The 21,279-nt window shown below is 50.5% G+C and overlaps 1 protein-coding gene across 18 annotated transcripts; it reads right to left on the reverse strand.

Moving 5' to 3' along the window:
* Positions 1-860: 860 nt before the first annotated feature.
* ABCD4 (ATP binding cassette subfamily D member 4) lies at positions 861-20,613 on the reverse strand. Of its 18 annotated transcripts, none has more exons than XM_010382630.2 (19): positions 20,426-20,608; positions 14,940-15,058; positions 14,357-14,484; positions 12,708-12,847; positions 11,145-11,261; positions 10,678-10,803; positions 9,968-10,018; positions 8,015-8,109; positions 7,615-7,736; positions 7,417-7,508; positions 7,153-7,242; positions 5,152-5,360; positions 4,888-4,979; positions 4,346-4,382; positions 3,586-3,635; positions 3,072-3,124; positions 2,675-2,751; positions 1,590-1,705; positions 861-1,418 (listed from the first exon to the last, which is right to left on the reverse strand). In XM_010382630.2, exons 1-19 carry the CDS (start codon positions 20,461-20,463, stop codon positions 1,350-1,352), a joined length of 1,821 nt encoding a protein of 606 aa, XP_010380932.1. In that variant the 5' UTR covers positions 20,464-20,608; the 3' UTR covers positions 861-1,349. The 18 variants fall into 18 exon arrangements, 16 of the variants coding, with proteins under 16 accessions (XP_010380932.1, XP_030786615.1, XP_030786613.1 ...); XM_030930755.1 differs by lacking the exon at positions 14,357-14,484 and adding an exon at positions 11,353-11,381 and having other exon boundaries at positions 20,426-20,519; XM_030930753.1 differs by lacking the exon at positions 12,708-12,847 and having other exon boundaries at positions 20,426-20,613.
* Positions 20,614-21,279: the final 666 nt, after the last annotated feature.

The following is a 21,279-nucleotide window of genomic DNA, read 5'->3' on the forward strand; positions in this document are numbered from 1 at the left end:
ACTGGTGTTTTTTCTTGTATTTATTTTTAGTTACTTTCCATTTATGTGAAGTGTAAAATTTCACTTAAAAATCCATGTAAACTTAAAAGGTAAGTTTTTGTTCTTAAAAATATTAAGTTAACTTGCCGGACACGGTGGCTCACGCCTGTAATCCCAGCACTTTGGGAGGCTGAGGTGGGCGGATCACGAGGTCAGGAGATCAAAACCATCCTGGCTAACACGGTGAAACCCCGTCTCTACTAAAAATACAAAAAATTGCATGGTGGCGGGCGCCTTGTAGTCCCAGCTACTCAGGAGGCTGAGCTAGGAGAATGGCATGAACCCGGGAGGCGGAGCTTGTAGTGAGCCGAGATCACGCCACTGCACTCCAGCCTGGGTGACAGAGCAAGACTCCGTCTCAAAACAAACCAACAAACAAAAATTAAGTAACTCAAGTACAAGAAGTACAGAAGCCTGGCAAACATCATGAAAGTGAGGGAGGTAATACGTAGACAACTGAACTGGAGGGGCACGGGTCTGAGTGAGGACTTTGGGCACAGTAACTCCACCTCATGCTTCCTGCTTTCTGGGTTTTGTCTGTTTAATTTGTTGTTGTTTTTCCCCAATATAGACTATTTTTTTTTAAAAAAACCCAACCTTATTTTGGCTAAGGGGAAAGGGATTTACTTTCATTTGGGTTAAGATAGGACAGACCAAAGGTCCCTAGAAGTTAGTGGTTCAGGTTCTAACCACACAACACTGATGAATGGAAAGGGAGATGTAGGGAGAAGTGAAAAACCCTGGGCAACAGCAGAGCATGCTTCCCTTCCCACCAAGCTCTCAAATACAAGTCTGGAGATTCAATAAAAAAGATCATTCCATGATAGAGAAGACAGAAAGCTGTAACTCTTTTTAATGTTTAACTTTTCTTTGTAAAAAACTTATAAAAAAAAACTTAAATGGTCAGTTAATTAAAGTTAAAAATCTATTGCTGCACAATATAACTGATTAAAAGATTTCCAGATCTCTTGACTCCAAGAGATTGCTTTCCACCCTGACCTTTCATTTCTTACAGATCTCACACTTCCAGATTTCTCTTTAGCAAACACGATCTGAAATCATTTGTAGGTAATCAACACTTCAAGCATATGGAGGCTCTGGCTGAGGCGGCAGAGTCCTGGGAGACTGAACACTGGGAGACTCAGTGTCCCCCACAGAAACCCAGACCTGGGCTCAGACCAACACCGCCTGGGCTCCTGCACAGGACCTATGTGGCGAACCTGAGCTCGATCTTCCCCGCCAGTCCTCCTGGTCGCTCCTGAGGGCTGCCGACCCTCCAGTGTGTGGCTCTCCTTCTAAAAGCTGGAGCTTCATTCCACTTTGATTCTCATCAGCTCCCATCTTCCTCCTCCACAGAGTTTCAGAACGAAGGAATGAAACTACAAGAGACCACCACCACACGGAGATCAGGTTGCCCTGGCCACCGGCACAGGAGGCCACTCAGTTCTCTCTGCTACTGCTACTCCCTGTTTTGAGGGGCCTCTGGCTCTGGCCAGGCTCAGCCTTTGGGTTCTCTCTCCTCCTTAGGCCATCCTTGTGAGCACAGGTACCTTCTCAAGGCTCTGCCGATGTCCCACACTGATGAACGTCATCCCCAGCTGCTGGCCGATGCGATAGAGCTCATTCTCCACCTCCTCTGTCAGGGCACTGGTGGCTTCATCAAGCACTGAGGGCAGAGCATGGAGGAAGAGATCAAAGCCCTGCCCTCTGCTGCCGCTGCTTCTCCTCCCACCCACACTGAACCCCAGCTGGGACCCAGGGGAGGCTGAAAGCTGCTCTGGCTTCCAGAAGCCCTGCCTCAGGGAGAAGGATGGGTCAGAGGAGAAGAGGGCCAGACTCTGTGAGGGAATCGCCTGTGAGCAGCTGCATGAAATCTCTCAGCTTCTACCGAAAAGCACCAGCTACTTCCTGGGACCACTCAATCCAGGGAATCCCAGCCCCTGCAAGAATGTCAGTCTTTGGAAAAGTCCACACCCATCCCCCTGCCAGGCACAGCTTGGCAGGAGAGGAGGATGGGTGCCCATTCATTTGATGATGGAGCCAGAGGAGCATAAAATTACAACCCTTCAAGGTTGGCTCTTGGCTCCAGCTACTGCCAGGCAAAAAGCTTATGAGCTGGGCATGGTGGTTCATGCCTGTAATCCCAGCACTTTGGGAGGCCAATGTGGGAGGATGGCCTGAGTCTAGGAGCTCCAGACCAGCCTGGAAAACATAGCATGACCCTGTCTCTACAAAAATAAAAATAAAAAAATTAGCAGGGTGTGGTGGCACATGCCTGTAGTCCCGGCTGCTCAGGAGGCTGAGGTGGGAGGATCACTCAAGCCTGGGATTTCCAGGCTGCACTGAGCCATGACTGTGCCACTGTACTCCAGCCTGGGTGACAGAGTGAGACTCTGTCTCAAAAAAAAAAAAAAAAAAAAGAAAAGAAAGCTTATGAGCAGGCAGTACAGCATATTCAGTGTTACTCTGAAGATGCCAAGCACTGTTTACACGGGCAGGGCCTGCTGTCCTCTCCAGCAGGGAACTCGGAAAAGCCCAGTCATGCACAGGTGTGCCTGGGTACCTGTGAACACATGCTGCTACACCCGTGAGTGCAGACAACACATGGCATGTGCAGCCACAAGGCAGACCTCACCTGCGTACTTCGGTTGCAGGTAGAAGAGTCGGGCAAAGGAGAGCCGTTGCATCTCCCCTGGGGACAGAACATCATACCTGAGGAAAGGGAGGGGAGAGGACTGCTGGAGGAGGAAGGATATAGCTTAGCTTTTACCTAGAATGGTCTGGGTGGGAAGAGGTTTCTCTGTACAGAGGTGAGCCCCAGGAGATAGAAGCCCCTCCCCTTTCAACCATAGGCCTACAGCCCTCACAGAGTGAGGCAGAACTCTATTCCCAAGGACATAAACTTGCACCCGATTGACCAGCCAAACATCTGGACTTTGGGGTCAGGAGCCGTTCCATTCCTTGACAGGGACCCTGAAACCAATGGTCTTTATGGTGGAGCTATCTCTGAAGCTCCCAAGCTCTGTTCTTACCAGTTCCAGTCTACCTGCTGGTCCAGACCCTCTGTCCTTGCCACCAAGTTCGACTGTAACAGACCCAGAGGGCACGACGTCCATGAAATGGCCAGCCCTGCTACCTGCCATCATGGGGAACCTCCCTCACTCCCCAGCGTGCACACACACACATCTCTAAGACAAATATATGCCCCAGTGGCATACCAACGTGGGGGGCTGTGAGACAGTCTGCCCTAGCCAGAGACGAACATTCTACCAATGACACTGTTTAGACTTGCTGGAGTATGGTGATAACAAAAAAGCAAACTGCCTTTGTCAGTCCTATTCTTGTTTTAAAATTCTCCGGTGAGAGCACTACCCGCTTCCTGCCTAAACCTGGCCAATAGCACACACAGTCAATTGATACTCCCATTCTCCACCCCAGGTTCAGACTTCCAGTCCTGGGCCCAGGCACAGCAGGGCCAGCACCTGCCTACCTGTAGCTGGTGCTCCCAGGTGGGCTTGGGTCCTGAGGGTCCCTGCCCCCACTTACCAGGCCTGCCAATTCCAAGAACCTCAAGATCCTCTCATCATCAGCAGAACCTGCACAACAGAGAAGCCATCTGCAAAAAGCCAGAGCCTCCTGGCTGGTCAAAACAGACAGGGCAAGGCTGGGCACAGTGGCTCAGGCCTGTAATCCCAGCACTTTGGAAGGCCGAGGCGGGTGGATCACAAGGTCAGGAGATGGAGACCACCCTGGCCAACATGGTGAAACCCTGTCTCTATTAAATATACAAAAATTAGGCAGGCGTGGTGGCATGCAACTGTAGTCCCAGCTACTTAAGAGGCTGAGGCAGGAGAATTGCTTGAACCCGGGAGGTGGAGGTTGCAGTGAGCTGAGATCACACCACTGCACTCCAGTCTGGGTGACAGAGTGAAACTGCATCTCAAAAAATAAAAAAAAGAATAGACAGGGCACATCATGGATCATGGCAGGGGTGGGGGCCCCAGAATGCTGGGTGAAGCCTCTGAAGTCACAGGTTGCAGCCCTGGGTAAGGGAAGGGGTGGGTGAAGGAAGGCATCACTTCCCTTGTCCCAATGGGCGTCTCTCCTTAAGGATGGAAAGACAGAATGAGGTGAGATCTGGGTGCAGACCCCAGAACAGTCAAAGGAAGAGGAGAGGAGTCCCTCTTCCTTGAATCAGTGGCTTCGCTGGGGCCTCTCCCAAAGGGCACAGGTGAGGCCACAGTCAGGTAGAGCAAGGACAACCGCGACAGAAGAAGAGGACATGACCTAAGGAGGACCAGCTCACCTGAGTCAGGGTAGACCTCCTTCAGGGGATATATCACCTGAGAAAAGAAAAAAACCACACCAGCCTAGGAGGAGGGCGAGCAAGAGATGGAGCTGCACACAGCCCACCCTCCCTCCAGAACCCACTGGAACCTCCCAAGGAGGAGAGGTGGGAATGCCTGGCCTGGGTCAGATGGGAGAGGCTCTGGCCCGCAGACAGCAGGGCAAGGTCCCTACAACCTTCAGAAGTGTGTTTAGTGGGAAGAGTCGAACAGCCTCCTGAAGGCAGGGGCCCCACAAACCCACCTCGGGTGTTTATGCGTGGGATATCTGGCGTGAGTCCTTGTCCCATTTACCTGCCTCAGGAGCTGCTCTGAGTAGTGGGCCCAATCCATGGATGTGAATACAAGGTTCTTAGAGCCAGCAGGTCCCAGGCCTGGGCCACTTTACTACCTCACCTTTTGCCCTGATTCTAGGGCCTGAGACCTGTCACAGTGCCAAAGGTCCCAGCTGTGGGCGAGTGGGGCTGAGGAGGGAGGAGTGGGCCCCCTGAACTAGGCTGACCTGCTCCCGAAGGGTCCCGTCAGTGAAGAATGGCTTTTGTGGCAGGAATAGCACCCCGTGGGGCCCAAAGTCCGTCAGCATCTGCACTGAGCCTGCAGAGCCCACAGAAACCTTCATTGTGAGATCTCCCAGAAGAGGCAAATGCCTGTCTCCTCTCTTCCTCGTTCCCCAACAGAAAAGAATGGATTCTACTACACTGTCCCCGCCCTCACTCCACCCCTAGGGCCCAGGCTGGGTCAGAGGCAGGGAGGGCCTGGCTCTCACCCCGTGTACTTGTCCAGAGGCCGCCCAGAACCCGGAGCAAGGAGGTCTTGCCAGTGCCCGTGTTGCCTGTGATGAGCAGGCTGTGTCCCTCAGAGATCTTTAGGCTCAGATCCTTGATTAGGGGTTTGTCAGAGGAGGGGGCAGAGATGGAGACCCGCTCAAGGAGAAACGCTGTGTCTGCTGGCTCTGCCGCTGGCCACCCTGAGGCTCTGTGTCAGAGAAGAGAGGGGGCGTGAGGAAGATGGACAGGGTCAGCATTGCTGTGGGGGAGGCACTTCTCCTGGGAGCCACCACCTGTGGATTGTTATGGGCTGACTTGCATCCTCCCAAAATCACATGCTGAAGTCCCAGCCCCCAGTGCCTCAGAATGTAACCACATTTGGAGGCAGGGTCTTTTTTTTTTTTTTTTGAAAGAAGCTCTTGCTCTTGTCACCCAGGCTTGAGTGCAGTGGTGCAATCTTGGCTCACTGCAACCTTCGCCTCCTCGGTTCAAGCGATTTTCCTGTCCCAGCTTCCTGAGTAGCTGGATTGCAGGTGCCCACCACTGCGTCCATATTTTTAGTAGACACAGGGTTTCGCTATGTTGGCCAGTCTGGTCTTGAACTTGTGACCTCAGGTGATCCGCCCACCTCAGCCTCCCAAAGTGGTGGGATTATAGGTGGAAGCTTCTGTGCCCAGCTGGAGGCAGGGTCTTTAAAGAGATGATGTTAACATGAAGCTGTTGGGGCGGGACCCTAATCCACTATGACTGGTGTCCTTTGAAGACAGAGGTGGCAGGGGCATGCATATACAGAGGAAAGGCCACATGAGGACACAGCAACAAGGTGGCCATCTACAAGCTAAGGAGTGGCCTCAGAAGAAACCAACCCTGCTGACAACTTGATCGTGGACCATTAAGCATCCGGAATTGTGAAAAAACTAATTTCTAGTGTTTAAGCTACCCGGCTTGTGGTATTCTGTCACAGCAGCCTGAGCACATTAATACAGGGGTAGGGGTGGAACTTCTACTCTGTGCCTGGCTGGACAAAGCCCCTTATGGGACTGATCTTAATCAGTCTAACGCCCATGAATCTCAAATATCATCACAGATGAGGACATTAAGAGTCAGGTGGCTAAGTAACTGCCCAGGTCACAGAGCGGTATTCATCTAACTCTAATGCTGGTGGGTCTTCATGGTGTCACAGTATGACCAGAGTACTAATAACAAGAATGGGAGTGGTTAAAGCTAAACGGTTCTGGAGTTTCAGGCTCTGCATGGATGCCTGGCAACCCACAGAACAGCAATTCCAGTTTCCTACAGACCCTCCTTTATGCCTAGCCTCTGAACTCATGGTTGCATGAAGCTTTCATTTGGAACAGAAGCAAGAGTTAAGGCATTAACGCCTAAGAAAAGCAAGTGGAGTGTAGGCCCTGGAATTCAGATTGATTTTTGAAAGCTTATGATGTGGCCACTGTCCAAGCACTTTCCACGGATGATGATATCCAATCCTTACAACAAGTGAAGGAAGGTTCCATTATGACCTCCTTTTCAGACATGAAGAAACAGAACCGTTAGGCAATCTGCCCAAGGAAAGTGTGGAGAGCAAACAAATCCTGAATGCACAGAAACATTACAGATCCACACAGATACACGAATACAGACATCTCTGGGGCTAAGTGAGGTGGGAGAACAAAGACAGATATGCCCCAAGGAAAGGGGCAGGGAAAGGACTCAGTGGGAGGAGGAAGCACAGGAAGAGGAGGACACTGCAGATTCCTGTTATCTCAGGCAGAAAGTGTGTGTACTTTGCTTCCACTGGCCGGGGGGAATGGTGTAAATTAGCAGAACAGATGCCGGAATAGCAACATCGACTGTGAACTTACATGTGCCTGGCATTCCATTTCCATCTACTCCTCACAACTCTGCTGCCCACTGGGAAAGGGCAGGGCTCCAGGGTAACCCAAGCCAGGTGATGCCAGAGCCTGCAGCCTCAACTACTGCTCTGCCAGCCCACTACTCACTTGTCCAAGCCCCACTCGCTCTCGCCTAGGATCTCACAGTCCTGTGACTTCAGGGACATGTCCAGCAGCGTCTCCCGAAGCTGCCCAATCCTGAGCAAGAAAAGAAAATCTGAGGCAGGGTCTGGGGGCCAGGTGAAGGCGAATTCCTTTTCCTATCTCACACCCACGAGTACATGGTATGTCTCTGTTCCTTTTTTCACTCAGCCACTTCTTCCAGCAGCACACACTTTGCTCAGGAGCCAGAGGGGTGGGACCTGGCCTCACCTGTGTGTGTAGCCAGCCACATCCGAGAGCGTCGTGGACAGGTCGATGAGCTGGGTGAAGCAGCTGATGAGGTAGATGCACACAAAGGCATTCTGGACAGGATGGGGAGTGGTCAAGCAGGTCTCGACTCCAGCCCACAGGCACTGGGCCAAAGGACAGAGGGGGAGAGCATGAGGGGTCACCAAAAGGGAGTCTCACCTTGCTGACCAGGGTGCTAAGCTCTGCAGGACTCAGGTCTCCATAGACCCCACTGAAAATGGGGATTGCGATGACAACGTAACTCAGGATGCTGCCCAGATAGTCAAAGGTGTTGATGCCGACTGTAGAAGACAGATGCGTGAGACACCCAGGAACCATCCACATGCCCTGCAGGGGACACAACCCTAAAACGGGGAGCAGCACGCCAAATAGGGCCACATGCCTTCCCTGGATCCTCATTCTCCTGAGGATACTCACAGAAAGGCAACAGCCCCTGGCCCCCGGTGAATTCCTTCATCACAGCATATTTATCCTTGCAGACAGGAGGCAGAGAGGTGTGGGAAGGGAAGCAGACCAGTCCAACCCCACGGTTCCCACTTCCCTGGGCCCCCTCGCCTACTGTACAGCCAGAGCTCCTTGGACATCAGCTCCCTCTGGGTCTGAAGGAGTCTCTGCAGCCTGCGGTCTGTCCTCATGTGCTCCACATGCCCAGCTCTGACAAGGAAAGGCTGGGATGTCCACAGGGCTGGAGAGGTTCTGCCAGGTTGGGGGGCCCCCTGTCCCATATCACACCCTTCTTTAGAAACCAAGGCCATCCAAATGATCTTGATTTCAAGCTCTGTCTACCACTAGCACCCATTCACAGCTTCAGTCATGCCTTATAGTATTGTCTGTGTGAAGAACAGAAACTCTAGAGTTGGGCAGACCTGGTTCAAATCCTGGCTCTAATCCTCACCCAGTTACTAGCTAGGTGACACAGGCAGGCTACTTAAGCCTCCAAGCCTCAGTTTTTTCATCTATAAAATGGAGCCACTAATACCTATGTAATAAGTTAGAGTGAAAATTAAAAGTTTCTAAATATAAAGTGCCAAGCCCTCAATAAATATAAGGAGCCCTCAATAAATAAAAACTATTGTTAAATAAACATACACAAAGCAGTCACTAGGTGTACCAGGCACTGCACTAGTTAGCTAGTGCAATAAAGAGATGAGAAATCATTTGGAATCAGGAGTACTAAGTGTGCCCTCAGGGCCATGGCAGCAGATAGGCTTAGCCATTAAGGGAGTCTGGGAAGGCTCTCCAGAGGAGGTGATCCGGGGTTTCAAGGATGGGAAGAAATCCGCTAAGGCAGAAAAAGCAGAGGGAGGAGAGAGGGGGCATTTCAGATTTTGCACAGAGGCCACAGAAGAACTCATCTGGAACTTTAAGAACTAACCTGCCTTCCCCAGAGCTTCATGAGCAGAGGTTACAGAATCCAAAAGAACTTTTCCTTTTTTTTTTTTTTTGGGATGGAGTCTTGCTCTGTCACCCAGGCTGGAGTGCAATGGCAGGACCTCCGCTTACTGCAACCTCCACCTCCCGGGTTCAAGTGATCTCCTGCCTCAGCCTCCCAAGTAGCTGGGATTACAGGTGCCCACCACCACGCCCAGCTAATTTTTTGTATTTTTAGTAGAGACAGGGTTTCAGTATGTTGGCCAGGCTGGTCTCGAACTCTTCACCTCAGGCAATCCACCTGCCTCAGCCTCCCAAAGCGCTGGGATTATAGGCGTGAGCCACCATGCCCAGCCTCCAAAAGCAATTTTTTTACACACCCAGCCCTGCCCACCCCACAATCCCACCCCAGTGCAGATTCCCAGTATTCTTGGTGCCCTCAAGTGGTAGAGGTTGCAAACTGCAGCAGAGACTTAGGAGCAAAGGTCCCAGGGCTATCAGATCCACCCCAACTACAGGTGAGCCAAGCAGTAGCTTCCACTTAAACGCAAACCTCCGCCTACACTATCAATCCTAATGCTGATTTCAGAGGGCTCACATAAGGCAGAGCACAGGGACTGGCGCTGGCCCCAGAGGGAAGAGATGGGATTTCATGCTGCTGCTGCTCCTGCTACTGCCGTCAGGAGACCAGACGCTTGGCTCCATGAGACAGCATTGTGAGGAGGTCTCCTGGTTTTCTGAGAAGCTCCCGTTCCATCCCACACTACAGAGACAAAGGATCAGGCCTGGACCTCAGGCACTGGCAAGAAAGCTTCTTAACAGACAGAAGAGCAGAGGCAGAGGTATGTCTTAGTCACCAGCAAGAGGACGAGGCATTCATTCATTTGACAATTTCAGGCCCTACTCTAGGCCACTAAGACTAAAGCTGGCCACAATAAGGAACCACCAGCTTCAGAAGCAAACCCCTGTACCTAAGGACAAGGCAGACAAGGGCAGGGGAGGTAGAGGGAGAGGGTCACAGCCAAGTGTGACAACACTCAGCCCCTGAGCTCGGTGGTGGTGGGAGAGTTGTAGGATTCATCTTTCCTTCTCCACTCTCAGCTCTGGCAAGGCAGAAGGGGAACCATCTCTCCAGACTCACCTGTAGAAAGCGGCAGGCTCTGCATTCACCCGAATCTGCATGTGCTTGAACCTGGGTGGACCAAAGGGAAATGTGTGCTGACCACAGGGAGTACTGGCCCCACTCCTGTTGGAGTCCTGGATCAAGAAGACCCCCCCTGCAAAGTGGAGCCCGGCTCTGCCTGAAAACTGTGGCTGCCTCAGTCTGACCCTTTCCTGGACTGTTACTGGGTAGAAAATCCCGGGGCTAGGTGGTGTGGCAGGAGCTCTGCAGAGACAGGGCTGCCCCTCAGCTTTCCGCAGAGAGGACGGGGGTATTCCTGCTCACAGCATCTCCTTCTCCCAGGGCCTGGCCTGAAGGAGGGGGACAAGAAGCACAGGGTAGGCGCTGGATCCATCGGCTGCTACACCTAACTGATCCAAGACAGGGTGGTTACGCCAGGGCAGTGAGAAGGCTAAGAGATGACAATGATGATGGTGATGGCAAGCCAGACACAGTTCTCAGTCCTTCTCAGGTATGATCTCATTAATCCTCCCAATCCTCTTGGTAGGCAACGGTACCATTTCCACTTTAGAGACAAGAACATTGAAGCTGGAGAGGTTAAAGACCTCTCCAAGATCACACAGCTAGTAACTGGCACAGCTAGGATTTAAACTTAGGCAGTCTTACTCCACATCCCCTTCTTTAACCATTATGCCCCAGCCCAGAAACCTCAAGTGAGGGAGACACACCTAAAATCTCCCTCCAGCTTCTCCTGATGCACCAGCTTCGTCACAATGGGGCCCATCAAAGTTTTGTTCACCACGGTCCCCAGGATGAAATACCCAAAGATGCTCACAGGCCCGAGCCAGCCTGTGCTGAAATACAGAGAGAGGGAGAGAGGGTGTGGGGTGCCACCTATCCCCACAGGTCTCAGCCCTTACTCCTGTCCCCTCTCGGGTAGCCCCTGTCCAATCTGAGTAGCCCAGTGGGCCGTCTGCTCCTATGTAGGGGCATCTGGCATGAGCTGTCAGAGCCAGGATACCCGTGACACTGCAACACAGGGCCAAAGGAAGGGCAGGGGCCTGAGCACATGGGATGGGAAGACTCCCTAAGGTTTAGGTGGGAGAGAAGGGAAATAAGCTTCTCTTGGACCTTGACCTGGGAGAGCTGAGGACCCTCTGGGGAAACACCAGGCTGGGGAGGAGGGAGGCTTCACCTTTGGAAGCACTGGTAAGTATAGTAGACGAGGGTGAATGGGGAGACGATCAGCTTGCTGGCCATGCTGCTGAGCTGCCGGCAGAATCGCTCCACGTCCTGGCTGATGCGCTGGTCCCTGGAGCCAACGACACAGAGTAGCTGGACCCAGGCAGATGGGCCCAAAGGTGGAGAGAGCAAGACACTTTCACATCACCTCTGCTCCTGACCTTGCCTCGCAGTGCTGTGAGCACTGACCCTGTGGGAAGAGGGAACCAGACAAGGCTGGTTGCCTGGGGGCAACTAAATCCTGGGGCCTTTAAACAGGGTTCTAGAGAGTTGCATCTTATGGTGCCTCAGTTAATCCCCTGAAAAAGTGGGAACCGAAAGGTCCAGCACCCAGGGGCCTGAGCCAGCTCTGAGCAGAGTCAAAGAAAAACTTGAAGGCAGATGAGCTGCTTTTTTTGGATGATGAAGAAAACTATCCCCTTTATCTCAATCCTCCCAAATTTCTCTTATATAAACCCTACCCTGGCCCCTTTAGTTATCTGGCTGTGAAAGCTCCAGGTTGTGAGGCACACCTGTAGTACCAGCTACTCAGGGGGCAAAGGCAGGATGGAAGCCATAGCCATCAGAAAGGGGCCTAGAAGTTACGTAGCAGCAGCAGCCTCCCAGGCATCTTTGCACCAAAGCTCAGCTTGAGCTGAGAGGCACCCCAGGCAACAAAGTGCTTGCTAGGAAGGCGGTGAGTGAGGGGATGGGTGTGAAGGAGTCCCCGTATGTCTCATCTCACCACTAGGGCCATACTGACTCCTATTCCCAATGAGCGACGTGACCTTGGGCAAGTCACCTGCAATCTCTGCGCTTCAGCTTCCTCATCTGTAAATTAACAATAGCTAACTTACAATGGAACACCTGCTATGTGTCAGGCACCGTACATGTGCATTACATGAATGATATCATTTCATCCTCACTACATCCTTTGAGATAGGAACTATTATCATCCTCATTTTACAGAAGGGGAACCTGGGGCTTGGTGACTTTAAGAGCTATAAGCTGAGTGGTGATAGAATGGGGATTTGAATCCTAGACTGAGTCCTGGACAGTGGTATTTTTTTACTGATGAAAATCTAAGAGCTAGTTTTTCTAGCAAGGACATTTTCTTTAGAGGGTGCCTTACTGGAAGACTAAGATATAAAAAATGAAAAGGACAAAAGGAAGCTGCTCCTGACATTTTTTTTTTAAGAGATGGGGGTTTCTGCTATGCTGCCTAGGCTAGACACAGTGGCTATTCCCAAGCGTGCTCACAGTGCGCTACTCCTGGACTCAAGTGATCCTCCTGCCTCAGCCTCCTAAGTTTTTGGGACTACAGGTGCATGCCACTGCACCTGGCAGGCTTCTTTTTAGCAGCCCTGCAGCTTCTCCAGGGGTCCTCTGCAGGGCACCCTCCCCCATGACTCTGGGCAGTAGCATTTGAAAACAACTGTAGACGATCTCCATGGGGTCTGCCGCCAGGAGTCTCCAGGGCTAGGCCAGATGGAAAGGACCAAACAGAGTGTAGAAAGGACTGAGTTGGGGCACCTACGGATTATCGATGTCATCCCGCAGCACATTGAGGGTGTAGTACACACGGCCCCGGAAGTAGAGGCAGTGGAGGTGCTCAGTGAGGTCCTTCCTCCAGCTCACATACAGCAGGTTGCAGGTGAACTGATCAAAGCTCTTCAGCTGTGCAGTGGGGGAAGCAAGCGGAAGGGAGAGATGGCTTCCTGAAAATCTCAGCTCAAAGCTCACGGCTGGCAAAAGCCTCCACTGACCCATCCCAGCCTACTCTGACTATGATTACTCTGTCCACTCAGCTCTTTTCTTGTTTAAATCATCAAGTCATGAGACTTTCCCTTCCTCACTCACTGACTCACGTGTTCATTCCTGCACCAAATTTTTTTTTTTTTTTTTTTTTGAGCCGGAGTTCTACTCTTGTTGCCCAGGCTGGAGTGCAATGGTGTGATCTTGGCTCACCACAACCTCCGCCTCCCAGTTTCAAGTGATTCTCCTGCCTCACCCTCCCGAGTAGCTGGGATTACAGGCAGGTGCCACCATGCCCAGCTAATTTTGTATTTTTCGTAGAGACGGGGTTTCTCCATGTTGGTCAGGCTGGTCTGGAATTCCTGACCTCAGGTGATCTGCCCGCCTCGGCCTCCCTAAGTGCTGGGATTACAGGTGTGAGCCACCACGCCCGGCCTCCTTCACCAAACACTAAAGGGCTTACCAGAGGCAAGACCCTCAAGCCTCTTTCTATACTGTCTTATTTTGAGAGTAGATGAGCTTCTGAAAACTGGAAACCATATTGTTGATTCCATTTATGTTCTTACTCCTTTGTCCCCCAAGCTTGGGACAGAGATTTGTATGCATAGGTGCTTACTGAACGAAGACCCAACAAAAGTGGCCATGGTATGACGAGAAGTGGCTTCCCCCCCAAAAAAACAGGTGGCACAGCCTGGCAGAGAGCATTAGGCTTGAGTTCTGGCAGAGCCCTGAGTCTGCCAGACTCATTTACCACTTCCAGAGCAACTATGTGCTAAGCACTAGGGACATTATGAGCTCACAGTTTAGCCAGAAAACAATTACAAGGGTGTGAGGAGTGTTACAGCAGAGGTAAACTCAAGGAATTAGTTAAGTACAGAAAAAGGGTAGAGTTTGGTGGAGGGGACACAAAGGAGAAAGCTGAGGAAGACCTGAAAGAGGTGACAACGGAGGGATGATGAAAAGTGAGCAAGCGGTAGCCCACTACTGAATGAGGGGGAGGGGAGGGGGCCATTGTGCAAGAAAGCACCAGTTCAAAGGCTGGGAGGTGTGACATGGTGCCAGGATAAGTCACAGCCTCGGTCCCACAGAGGAGGAGCAGCAACTCTGGCTGCCGAGCCCAGTTTTAATGAGCTGCCGGAAACAAGAGTTCTAGGAAGGAAAGGGGCAATGATCAGTTCTGCTAAATGCTGAATTAAACCAGAACCTGTGGCCTGGGCCCAGGAGTTGAAACATCTGAGGAATCAATTCCATGTGGGCCAATAGCAAGATCAATGTGCTTAATAAGGGCAACTATCCCTTTAGTTCCCAGAAAAGGGAGGAAACACACCCCTACAGCTTGCTTCCTGCTTCCTGGAGGCTAAGGCCCACTAGGCATTACAATCACACTGGACTGGAGAGGAAGAGAGACACAGAGAGAGGGAAAGATCTTACCGTGGAGTTCAGAACAATGAGCATGACAGCCAGGAATGTCAGAGTCTTAAACCCTTCCAAGTCTTTGTTTCCCAGGACACCATAGTACTGACTGGGGATCAAGCCAACTTGGTAGATCACCAATTGCTCTGAAAGGAGGGAGAGGAGTAAGAAATCAGTGATGAGGGGTAAAAAAAAGTGAGGCTTCTTCCTGAGTCCCTGCCTCATCAGCACCCCAAAGAGATGAAAAGTGGCTGGGCACAGTGGCTCACGCCTGTAATCCCACCACTTTGGGAGGCTGAGGGTGGATCATCTGAGGTCAGGAGATCGAGATCAGCCTGGCCAAGATGGTGAAACCCGGTCTCTACTAAAAAATACAAAGATTAGCCGGGCGTGGTGATTGGTGCTTGTAATCCCAGCTACTCGGGAGGCTGAGGCAGGAGAATCGCTTGAACCAGGAAGGCAGAGGTTGCAGTGAGCTGACCGTGCCACTGCACTCCAGCCTGGGGCAACAAGAGAGAAATTCCGTCTCAGGAAAAAAAGGTGGAAAGGGACCCCAAACCAGAGCTCCCCTCTCTCCTCTAGTCTGGGCTCACTCACTCACCCAGTAGGGTCAGGCACAAAAGGGTCAGGAACATCAAGGCATTCTGTGATGACCAAGAAGGAAACAAAACCTTCAGTATCTGCAGGAACCGCTGGAGAAATTGCAGATCCAACCTCGGCCTGAAGAGAAGGTGGGGAGGCAGAGAAAAGCCCAAGATGTAATTAAGCCTTAGGGAGTAGTTATTAAGCACATCCACATTGTTCTGTAAAGGGTCCAGGCCATGCAGAAAGAACGGTTTCCGAATGCTGAAGATGGTAGGCTGGGAACAGACCACGGATACAAAGGAAATTCTTTGGCCAAGCATGGTGGCTCATGCCTGTAATCCTAGCACTTTGGGAGGCCGAGGCAAGAGGATTGCTTGAGGACAGGAGTTCGAGACCAGCCTGGCCAACATGGTGAAACCCCATCTCTACTAAAAACACAAAATCAGTTGGGCATGGTGGCACACACCTGTAATCCCAGCTATTTGGGAGGCTGAGGCAGGAGAACCGCATGAACCCAAGAGGCAGAAGTTGAAGTGAGCTGAGATCATGCCACTGCACTTTAGCCTGGGCAACAGAGTGAGACTCCATCTCAAAAAACAAACAAAACTGTTACTGGCAGATGATGTGATCATTTACACAGGAAACAAGCAAACTGACAGACAAACTGTTGAAAATAAAGAGTTTACCAATGTCATTAGATATACAAATATCAATAGTGTTCTTCTATACCAGCAATAATCAATTACAAAATATAAAGAAAATAAGCAAAAAACCTACAGAAAAACTATCAAATATCCAGGAGTTAACTTTTACATATTGGCCGGGTGCAGTGTCTCACGCCTGTAATCCCAGCACTTTGGGAGGCTGAGGTGGGTGGACTACCTGAGCTCAGGAGTCCGAGACCTCCCTGGGCAACACAGTGAACTCCCATCTCTACTAAAATACAAAAAATTAGCCGGGCGTGGCGGCATGCGCCTGTAGTCCCAGCTACTCTGGAGGCTGAGACAGGAGAATTGCTAGAACTCTTGAGGCAGAGGTTTCAGTGAGCTGAGACGGCACCACTGCACTCCAGCCTGGGTGACAAAGCGAGACTCCGTCTCTTAAAAAAATAAATAAATAAAATAACATATTAGACATTTTAAAGGGAAAATGAAAAGCTCTATTGTAGGACATGAAAGAAGACCTAGAAAGACAGGCCTGGCTTGACCCAACATTATGAAGACCTCAGTTCTTTCTTTCCTTTTTTTTTTTGAGATGGAGTCTCGCTCTGTTGCCTAGGCTGGAGTGCAGTGGTGTGGTCTCAGGTCACTGCACCCTCCTCCTCCCAGGTTCAAACGATTCTCCTGCCTAAGCCTCCCAAGTAGCTGGGATTGCAGGTGCCTGCCACCACCCCTGGCTAATTTTTTATATTTTTAGTAGAGACAGGCTTTCACCATGTTGGCCAGGCTGGTCTCAAACTCATGATCTGCCTGCCTCAGCCTCCCAAAGCACTGGGATTACAGGCATGAGCCACCACGTCCAGCCTAAAGACCTCAGTTCTAACAAAAGCAGTCTATAGGTCGGGCGTGGTGACTTACATCTGTAATCCCAGTACTTTGGGAGGCCCAGGCAGGCAGATCACTTGAGCCCAGGAGTTTGAGACCCGCCTGGGCATCATGGCAAAACCCTGTCTCTACAAAAAATACAAGAATTAGCCGGGCATGGTGGCGCACACCTGTAGTCCCAGCTACTCAGAGGGCTGAGGCAGGAGGATTGCTTGAGCCCAGGAAGTCAAGGCTGCAGTGAACAGAAATCTTGCCACTGCACTCCAGCCTGGGTGATAGAGCAAGACCCTGCCTCAAAAAAAGCAAAAAACAAAAGCGATCTATAAATTCATTGTAATACCAATCAAAAGCAGGACTTCTCTGAGGAACTTTGTATGGAAATATAAAAGGTCCCTAGCTTAGGGCAATTATGAAAAACAGGAGAGGAGGAGGAAGAGACCCAAACCATCAGGTTAAGACATATCAAATTACAGCGCTAGAATAATACTATAGTATTAACACAAGAACGAAAAGACCAATGGAACAGACAGACAAAAAAAAAAAAAAAAAAAAAACCCTACAAAAACCACGCACAAAAAACCCACAGAACAAACACCTATGTTCACATAGGCACACAATAGAGGTTACAACACAAGAAAGGGCACATTAATACTAATAACTGCCAGCACTTATGAAGCATGCACTATGTGCCCTATTCTAAATGTTTTACATGTGTAATTCATTTAATGGCCACGACCCTAGGAAATAGGGACTATATCCTATATTATGGATGAGGAACGGAGGCAAAAATGGGTGAAGTAACTTGTCTTGTGTCACCCACCTGGTGAGTGGCAGCCTTGAGCTTGAATAGTCAACCTGCTCCAAGAATCTGCACTCTTAACTATGCTATACAGCTTCTCTAATTTTTAACTAATTAATTAGTTATTAATTGGGTCAGGTGTAGTGGTAATCGAAAACAGTGGAAAAAATCTTAGGTCATTATCTCAAACCATTTACAAAAATAAACTTAAGGCCTGGAGCAATGGCTCATGCCTGTAATCCCAGCACTTTGGGAGGCCGAGGTGGGCGGATCACCTGAGGTCAGGAGTTTGAGACCAGTCTGACCAACATGGGGAAACCCCATCTCTACTAAAAATACAAAATTAGCCGGGCCTGGTGGCACATGCCTATAATCCCAGATACTTGGGAGGCTGAGGCAGGAGAATTGCTTGAACTCGGGAGGCAGAAGTTGCAGTGAGCCGAGATTGTGCCATTACAACAAGAACCTGGGCAACAAGAGCGAAACTCCGTCCCCAAAAGAAAAAAAAAAAAAACACCTTAAAAAACTACAAATGGATGAAAAATCTAAATGTGAAAAGTAACACTATTATGTTAGTAGAAAGAAATGTAGAAAAATATCTTAATGAAGGTACCTTAAAAACCTATATAAGGGAAACTGATGAATTTAACTTCATTAGAGTTAAATGTTTTTATTCAACACAGTGCCATAGATTAAAAGACTTGGAGGTGGTATCTGCAGAGTGCAAAACCAACAAGGACTTTAAATCTCTTTTTTTTTTTTTTTTGAGACGGAGTTTTGCTCATTGCCCAGACTGGAGTGCAATGGCGCGATCTCGGCTCACTGCAACCTCCGCCTCCCCGGTTCAAGAGATTCTCCTGTCTCAGCCTCCTGATAAGCTACGATTACAGGCGCATGTCTCTACACCCGGCTAATTTTTGTATTTTTAGTAGAGATGGGGTTTCATCATATTGGTCAGGCTGGTCTTGAACTCCTGACCTCAGGTGATCCGCCTGCCTCGGCCTCCCAAAGTGCTGGGATTACAGGCGTGAGCCACAGCGCCAGGCCTAAAATCTTTTTTTTTTTTTTTTTTTTGAGACAAGGTCTTGCTCCGTTGCCCAGGCTGCAGTGGTGCAATCTCAGCTCAGGGCAACCTCTGCCTCCCGGGTTCAAGCGATTCTCCCACCTCACCCTCTTTAGTGGCTGGGAGTACGGGCATGCGTCAACACGCTCAGCTAATTTTTGTATTTTTGGTAGAGATGGGGTTTCACCATGTTGCCCAGGCTGGTCTCGAACTCCTGGACTCCAGTGGTGCAACCACCTCAGCCTCCCGAAGTGCTAGGATGACAGGTGTGAGCCACCAGGCATGGCCAGGATGTAATATCTAGAGCCTACAAGAATTCCTGCAAGCCAGGAACATAGGAAATCCATAGAGAAGTGGGAAAGGATATAAACAGGCGATTCAAAAAAGGGAAAACCCACATGTTTAATAAACACATGAAAATGCAGGTCGGGCGCAGTGGCTCACGTTTGTAATCCCTGCACTTTGGGAGGCCGAGACGGGTGGATCACCTGAGGTCAGGAATTCGAGACCAGACTGGTCAACCCCCCGTCTTCACTAAAATACAAAAAATTAGCTAGGTATGGTGGCGCACGCCTGTAATCCCAGCTACTCAGGAGACTGAAGCAGAAGAATCGCTTGAACCCGAGAGGCGGAGGTTGCAGTGAGCCGAGATCGTGCCACTGTACTCCAGCCCAGGCAACAAGAGCAAAAAAAACTCCGTCTCGAAAGAAGGAAAGGAAAGGGAAAGGAAAGGGAAAGGAAAGGGAAAGGAAAGGGAAAGGGAAGGGAAAGGGAAGGGAAAGGGAAGGGAAAGGGAAAGGGAGAGGAAAGAAAGAAAGAAAATGTACACGATGGGATACCACCTTACACCCACCAGACTGATAAACATTACAAAACCAACCACCACCGGACAATGGAGGGATACTGGGAAACAGGAAGCTTTAGGTACTATCTGTCGTGAAGTATAAACTGGTGTGACCATTCCAAAGAACAATCCAGCAAAATTAGATATGACCAGGACCCAACTCTGGGGTGGATACCCAGAGAAATGCACCAATATCCACAAGGAGACAACTGTCAAAATATTCATGACACTGTGGCCTCTGGGGTGTTAATATTAGAAAAAAATCTAGGTATCCACCACTAGGGGAATAAGTCTATGCACATAGCAGCACTCAGAAGTGAAAACAAGATGACTAGCATGGATGGACTCAAAAACACAACGTTGGGAAAAAAGGTTTAAAGAAAAATCACAGCATATTATCTAGGAATTCGAAACCACTATATAGATTTCAAAGTAACATGTGCACAAATTTACACAAGTTGGACCGTAAAGCCACTTATATAACACACCAGAGTGGCTGTCTGAAAAGGGGAGTGGGCCGGGCGCGGTGGCTCAAGCCTGTAATCCCAGCACTTTGGGAGGCCGAGACGGGCGGATCACGAGGTCAGGAGATCGAGACCATCCTGGCTAACATGGTGAAACCCCGTCTCTACTAAAAATACAAAAAAACTAGCCGGGCGAGGTGGCGGGCGCCTGTAGTCCCAGCTACTCAGGAGGCTGAGGCAGGAGAATGGCGTGAACCCGGGAGGCGGAGCTTGCAGTGAGCGGAGATTGAGCCACTGCACTCCAGTCTGGGCGACAGAGCGAGACTCCGCCTCAAAAAAAAAAAAAAAAAAAAAAAAAAAAAAAAAAAAAATGAAAAGGGGAGTGAAAGGGGTCTGGGAATAGGAACGAAGAGAGGAAGTGATAAAATAAACAAGGAGCCTTGCATTGGCCCACAGGGTGTCAAGAACTGAGAAGGATTAACTAAATTTTGTGCACCTGAGGTTCTTTTTTTCAAAAAAAAGAAAGCCAGTTGCGAGAGAGAGGGTCCCACACCGGGTGCAGGTGATGGCACAAGTCCGGCCAAGAACGGAGGGGGCCGCGGCCGGTGCGGAACGGCCTCGAGGGGCGGGAGGGCGGACGCCCCTTCGAGAGCTCCTCTTTCTCTCAGAAGTCGTGGGTGCGAGACAGGGGCGCCAGGGCGGCGGACAAGGCACGGTAGGCAGAAGACCCCATTCCCCACAGCCCCGAACTCCTGCTCCCAAACCTCCTCCCCGACCGCCCTGCTTACCGGGAACCAGCTCCGGGCGCCGGCCCCGGGACCGCCATGACCTGAGACCCGAGGGACTCTGGCACCCGGCGGCCCCGAGTCCAGCACTGGGCAGAGTCCAGGGAAGGGCGGGGCCCCGGGGACCACAGAGACGGCGGCGGATAGAGAGGAAGGCGCGGGAGACGCGGCCTCTCCCGGAAGCGACCGACGACTCTAAAAGTACCAGAGAGTGGACTCGGCTGACCCGGCAGCTACAGCGCCCCCATCTTTTCTGGGAGGCTTCCCTTTTGACAATAGGTCGCCGAGAGTGTAACTACCTTATGGCAAGTGTTTTAGATTCTGAGTATAATAGATGTTTTATATATTCTCCCAGAGGAGCCAGCATGATCTTTAAAAAAGTATAAATTAGGATTCCAGCCGGGCGCGGTGGCTCACTCCTGCAATCCCAGCACTTCGGGAGGCCAAGGCGGGAGGATCGCTTCAGCCCAGGAGTTCGAGACCAGCCTGGGCAACATGGCAAGACCCCACCTTTACAAAAGATAAAAACATTAGCCGGGGATGGTGGCGAGCGCCTGTGGTCCGAGCTACTCTGGAGGCTGAGGCAGGAGAATCACTTGGGTCCGGAAGGTCAAGGCTGCAGTGAGCCGTGATTGTGCCACTACACTCCAGCCTGGGTGACAGAGACCCTGTCTCAAAAATAAATAGATGATGATGATCGATGGATAAGATAGTTGAATGAATGAAATGCTTATCAGTTGACTGATTAGTACCCAAAGGGAGGTGGGAAATGGCTCAAACAAAACAAAACAAAACAAAACAAAACAAAACAGCATGATCTCACAGGTCCCTAAATTTGAATCTGGATGTATCTTCTG

Source organism: Rhinopithecus roxellana, chromosome 5 (genome assembly GCF_007565055.1).
Source record: "Rhinopithecus roxellana isolate Shanxi Qingling chromosome 5, ASM756505v1, whole genome shotgun sequence".
Classification (NCBI taxonomy): domain Eukaryota; kingdom Metazoa; phylum Chordata; class Mammalia; order Primates; family Cercopithecidae; genus Rhinopithecus; species Rhinopithecus roxellana.

What these genes read in the sequence shown, in the direction of transcription:
- ABCD4 (XM_010382630.2), bottom strand. Translation starts at nt 20,463, where the DNA reads ATGGCGGTCCCGGGGCCGGCGCCCGGAGCTGGTTCCCG. An exon ending in TTTGTGCCTGACCCTACTGG is followed by an intron (nt 14,485 to 14,939) that starts GTGAGTGAGTGA and finishes CCCTCCTTTCAG; the next exon opens with AGCAATTGGTGATCTACCAA. An exon ending in CAAGGAGCTCTGGCTGTACA is followed by an intron (nt 7,737 to 8,014) that starts GTAGGCGAGGGG and finishes TGTCTTCTACAG; the next exon opens with TCGGCATCAACACCTTTGAC.